This window comes from Haliaeetus leucocephalus, unplaced genomic scaffold (assembly GCF_000737465.1).
Source record: "Haliaeetus leucocephalus isolate CR32 unplaced genomic scaffold, Haliaeetus_leucocephalus-4.0 Scaffold751, whole genome shotgun sequence".
In the NCBI taxonomy this organism is placed as follows: Eukaryota; Metazoa; Chordata; class Aves; order Accipitriformes; family Accipitridae; genus Haliaeetus; species Haliaeetus leucocephalus.
In genome coordinates, this window is record NW_010973187.1 from 4,267,458 (window position 1) to 4,273,457 (window position 6,000).

Sequence of the window (6,000 nt, forward strand, 5' to 3'; positions counted from 1 at the left end):
CTATATCAATTCTCTATCAAAAAGAGTACTTGCATGCAAGCAAGATAGTAGCAACAGTTTTGTGAGATTCACTAATAAAACAATACTGATATAAATATTCAATAAGCCTTCTATTTTCTGTTGCACATATCACCTGAAGCTAGGAACCCAGTTATCATAGAAGTTAAACCAATTTACGTGCATTTTGACTGGCAGAAATACACAGGTACATGCCTGCCTCAGTGAATGCATACACACATGGTGTGTGCCTACAAGCATATGCACATCAGGATAGATGCTTATTCCAAATGAAAGTTCTTTATCTGTCAAATCACCTCTCGTTTGCGTTGCTCCTTTTTAAGCTGTGCAATCTCTCTATTTCTTCTAGATTCAGTCATTCTAGCTTTCTCCTGCTCTTCTTTCATTTGTTTCATCAAGCGAACCTGTAAAGAGGTCATCACTTAGAAAAGCTGTTTACACTGAACTACTGCTGCCTGCCCCCACTCACACAGAGTTTCTTCAAATTGCCATCTTCCAGTATATTACATGCTTTTAGCAATTTACCTCCTCCATCTAATGTATCTTCACTCAGCGCTGAATAACAGCTAATAAGCAGTGCAAGCTTCTCCATGTTTGATACCATAATTTCTGTTCATTAAACCTAAAAGCCACTCCTCTCCCCCAGGAATAGCCTAGTCTTCATATATTTTGTGTTTTCAGGCTTTCGAGCAGCTGACAGCAAGAACAGAGTTATCTGGTAGATAAATGCACAGGAGATTTCAATCCATTTTTCAGTAAACACTCATTGAACAACACTTCAATATACTGAAATATACCTTGGTTTTCTTCATCTCTGTCACCTCCTGCTGCAGTTTCTTCAGTTGCTTTTCGTATTGAGACTGATTTTTAAGCAATCGTGCGTGTTCCTTTTGTGCTGTTTGAAGTCTCTGCAATTCTTTATTCATGGCTTGGAGTTTCTTTTCATATTCCAACTTGATTTTTTTTGCCTTTTCTTCTGAATAGGTCTCTACAGAACCTAGAGCAAAAGGAAATTCTTAATCTGCTTTTGTTCAGGATATTTTCACTTTGCCAGCCACAGCAAATGACTGCTTCCTCTGCTTTGATAGCATTATCTGCAATATCTTTGAAAAATTTAATGTGCCTCTAGCTACTGTCACCTGCACTGCTTCAAACTTTCCACCTAGTATGTGTTCTTGGATAAGAGATTAAGTATTAACACTTTCCTTCCAATTTCTTTGTACTAGACAACAAATATCTGAGCACCTGAAGACAGATACAGACATGCTTGTTCACGCATATGTGCACAAGGTCATAACAGTCCAAAAAGCTATCCAGCTTAGTATGACTTTTCTGGCACTGATCAAGAGGGAAGGTCTAAGAAAGAATAAGGGAACAGCAAAAGCATATAAGTATATAGCTATAAAGCATATACAGTATATTTTAAAAAAGAAACAAACAAACAAAACACTTCCTCCAGTACTCTCCCAAAGTTCAACTATTTGTGGTTTAGAACTTCCTGAGTCAGAGTTCGTTTTTCATCTCAATACTATTACATATTCAAAAAAAGTTTAGTCAGTAAAACACCTCTGAAAGGCCACTGATCCTAGTTATTACTTTTAAGCAAATCAAAAGAAATGGGGGAGGGAGGAGCAGGAAAGAACTTTTTATTCAGCAACTATCTCAAGGACTATGTTAAAATGAGAGCGCCTAGAAAACTGAAAATGCTTATTCAATCAAATCAAATACCTGTCAGTAGCAGTATCTTTTTAAAAAAAATCTCTCTCAGTTCTGGTAGAAACGAGGAGTAAAGTATGATTCACTGGCATTATGGGTACAAACCTATTTCTGTTTTCTGCAATTTCTTATCATGTTTGAAAAAGGAAGGTAGGGAAGTAGCAAACAATTCAACTTGAATATCTTACACAACATCTAGATTTAAATGATTTTGTACTTCTTACCTAAGTTTTGAAGAACCTGATCTCTTTCAAGCTGAGTATCTCGAATTTTATGTTGTAGCATCATTAGTTTCTCTTCATATTGTTTTTTCAGTGTTTGCAACCTTCGCTGGCTGTTCTCTAGTTCATCTATCAGTTTCTGCTTAATGGCTATTTCACAGGTGATATTTGCCAAGTCAGCTTGATAATTTTCTAAAATAAAAAGATTTCAGTAATTAAAAATTAAGACTTCTGTTAAAGTAACAAAGTAAAGTAGCCAAGCACAATGCAGCAATCAAAACTATTATCTGCAATTCACAATAAAGTCTCCTCCTTAAACACTCTCCATTCTAGAACTAGGAAAGAGATAGGGAAAAATCTCTCATCGGATCACAGTTGCCCATATATTGTTATTACTCACATTTAAATCTCAACATCAGCAATCTGTCCTTCCCCATACAAAAGGCTGTGAGACTTCAGTCACAGCTCAGGGCTGGAGAATAACTTTCAATCATAAACCCAGCACGTTATAAAAGGAAAATGTGCCTGCTGGCAGACTCCAAGAGGAGACTTTCCCTTCACTAGCTCTTAGAAAGATACAGCCAAATTTCTGAGAAGAGTTGAGTGACCTCTATCACAGAAGTGAAATGGTGAAGGGAATGAGAAAAGTAGGAGGAAAAAAAGTAAGGGAAGTAAGGAAAAAGCACTAACCCTTTTTTTTTTCCCCGCAGGTTCTGCAACTCCTGCTAATGGTTTGTGTGACTATCAAACAAGATGGAACCATCAGATTTGGTTTGCCCATTTGGCCCAACTCACGTGAGAGAATTGCTGGTGATGCTGTCTCTGACTCTAGCAGTCCTAACTTGCATGCTACACAAAAATGAGGAAGGCTGATAGACTTTCAGTGTTTCAAAATTAAATTCTACCTATTTGTCCTGGTTTCAGCTGGGATAGAGTTAATTGTCTTCCTAGTAGCTGGTACAGTGCTATGTTTTGAGTTCAGTATGAGAAGAATGTGATAACACTGATGTTTTCAGTTGTTGTTAAGTAATGTTTAGTCTGAAGTCAAGGATTTTTCAGCTTCTCAAGCCCAGCAAGAAAGCTGGAGGGGCACAAGAAGTTGGCACAGGACAGAGCTAGGGCAGCTGACCCAAATTGGCCAACGGGGTATTCCATACCATGTGACATCACGCCCAGTATATAAACTGGGGGGAGTGGGAGTGGAGGGATTGCCGCTTGGGGACTAACTGGGCGTTGATTGGCAAGTGGTGAGCAATTGCATTGTGCATCACTTGTATATTCTAATCCTTTTATCATTACTGTTGTCATTTTATTAGTGTTATCATCATCATTATTAGTTTCTTCTTTTCTGTTCTATTAACCCACGAGTTTTACTTCTTTTCCTGATTTTCTCTCCCATCCCACTGGGGGGGAGGGGGGTGAGCAGCTGCATGGTGCGTAGTTGCTGGCTGAGGTTAAACCACGACACTATTTCCAATTTAGCTGAACAGGAGCTATCACCTTGGTCATTAGTCCTGAGACATGAAAATAACCCAGTACTTAAACCTTACACTTTGGATATTCTAACCAAGAAAGAAATGTGTTACCAAACACCCGATGGCCTCCAGTCAATTTTAAAGCCAGTATGGGGACACTTGATCAGATGTCTGTTACATGTTTTAGCACCATAACCAAAAAAAAAAAAAAAAAAAAAAAAATTCGCTGGACACACAATCCACAGAGAATTATGGACAGTGTGTTCACAACATGCTATCTTGCCTACCAAAAGCCAAGGAATGACAGATAGGATTTGTAAAATTCTACAGAATATTGCACTGACATCACCTTTTTCATCAGAATCAGAATCTGATTCATCTGAGCTTTCAACAACTTCCATGTCATCTTCATCCTCATCATCTTCCTCATCTTCATCCTCATGATCACTTGCTTCCTGAATTTCCTCCTGCAAAATGTACAAAATAGAAAGATGCTGAAGCACACCCACACTTTTCCATCCCCCAGACACTTGTGACTATCACTGTGAAGCCATAGTATTCACCTGACTCATTCCTAATTTCCTTTCTACAACCTTGTAAATCTTTAAACAGACAATGAACAAATCAAACACTTCTAAATACTTACTGCTTCCAATTCATTATTCTCTCTCTCCGAAGTGCCTTTTTCATCTCTCTTCTCCTGCTCGTTATCTGTGTTATCCTCTTTAACACTAGCAGAAGAGGCACAGACACAAAATATTCACAAACTGAAATAGCATGTGCTTCCCATCCCCCAAAGCAATAAGTTGCAATTCCAAATAAAGATGAAAACCAAAGTGTAGTTAGACAAAGGTACAGGTGTTGGGCATGGGTAAAACACAACTTCCAAAATCCTGCAGATAATAAAATAATGTTTAATGGCTTTTAATCTTAGCTTGCAAAATAATATTAATGTTTAGCACATTTTTTAGGGCATATTGCACAATTGGGACAATCAGAATACGCATCTTCATATACTACAGAAGTACTCATTTCATATGGAAGTTGCAGTGTACCCAGAATAGCTTTTATAAAGCAAAAAAAGAACATTGTGTGCAGGTACAACATATATTACAGGTTTTACTACACTCTCAAACTATAATGGAGCCTACTGCGCTTATAATCATCTGAAAATTTATAAGCCTTAAACAATATCCTAATTTATCATACTATAACTATTCTTTTGATCAGTTATCTACTTTGACATCAAGGGAATGCTCAAAATAGGCATTGATACAACAAGAAGAGTCGAGAAATACTGAATTTTTGCAATAGGACTGTCTGTCTCAAAAAGAAACTTCTCCCAACTATTAAGATTACATTTTAGTATATTTCCATGCTACTGTTTTTCAGACTATGGCTCAAAACTTATTTAAAAGTCAAGTATCTCTATATTCTTTCCTCTTTTGGCAACCTGAACTGTAGTGATGGCTTACACAAATTACAGCAAGGTTTTTTTGATTTTGTTTTAAAGGTTTGGTGTGTGAGCCATTAGGACAAGTTTTAACATTTTTAAGTGCACATTTGAGGCATCACATGCAAATGTAAAATTCAAAAATCAGTGGCAGTCTGCAAGTTGTCATGGACCAAATGTCAGTCCTTCTAGCACCACATGTGCAAAACCCAAACCATCCCCAATAGATGGGAAATCATGATAGAACAGGGCTAGACACCATAGGGGGTAATAACAAAAAGATGTGGTTAGGATTGCATAATGTGGAATCCACCTCACCTAACTTCAGCTGCATAGAAGTTTGGCAAGTTATGTGCTGTCACTGATCAGGCAGGGTATCTAGAAATGTACATCTTCCTCCACTGACACCAAAAGGAGCCAAGATTCAAGGTCTAACTCTTGGACAAATCCAATACTCAGTGCAGTCACAAGAAACATGCAGTAGATTTGAAACACTAATTTGGCAAGTGATACCTAAAAGCCATCTTTAAGAGTGCCAGTTAAGTAACACAGTACTTCTGTGCACACACAATTTTTTTCTTGTACTATTTTTTAACCTGTTCAGTGCTAACTGGTTCCTTCTGTCCCACTCATCACCAGTGAAACTGAATCCAGCTACACTGATCATGCGCAAGGCAGAAAGATTTTGCTTGGACCGTCTGAATCTACACAGCAGCCAGGGAGGCTGGAAGTAAAAAATCTAACCAGATTTGTACAGAAAAAAAAAAAAAAAAAATGCCAGAACAGGGAACACTGAGCCACGCAATCTCATTTCTACAGATTCTCATCTCGCTCAGCTCACATGTTCTGTTTTATGTTGGTTAGTAAGCCTAAATGATAACAGATCTTAGCTGCAATCTTCATGCAGATTGAGGCAAATCCCCAGTTTCCCTTCCACCTGCACACAGTACAGAGCCAACCGCTACAGAGAATTTGTGTTCTGCCTGATAAAGGGGAGAGACAGGACGAAGGAAAGGGAGCAGCTCTGCCAGACAGAACGGTACTGCTTAATTTGAGTGCTATTGATCTGTGGATTCACATCATCTGCATGAATTCGGGGGGGGGGGGGGTGGGTCAA

General features: G+C 38.3%; 1 protein-coding gene across 1 annotated transcript in view; it reads right to left on the reverse strand.

The window, feature by feature from the left end:
- The window catches only part of KIF21A (kinesin family member 21A), a 184,051-nt gene that overhangs the window by 155,398 nt on the left and 22,653 nt on the right, over positions 1-6,000 (reverse strand). Inside the window, exons 13-17 of the mRNA XM_010581084.1 lie at positions 4,077-4,161; positions 3,780-3,897; positions 1,959-2,147; positions 816-1,015; positions 315-422 (exon numbers count right to left, since the gene is read on the reverse strand). Coding sequence (XP_010579386.1) covers positions 315-422; positions 816-1,015; positions 1,959-2,147; positions 3,780-3,897; positions 4,077-4,161 — 700 coding nt within the window. The remainder of the gene's footprint in view (positions 1-314; positions 423-815; positions 1,016-1,958; positions 2,148-3,779; positions 3,898-4,076; positions 4,162-6,000) is intronic.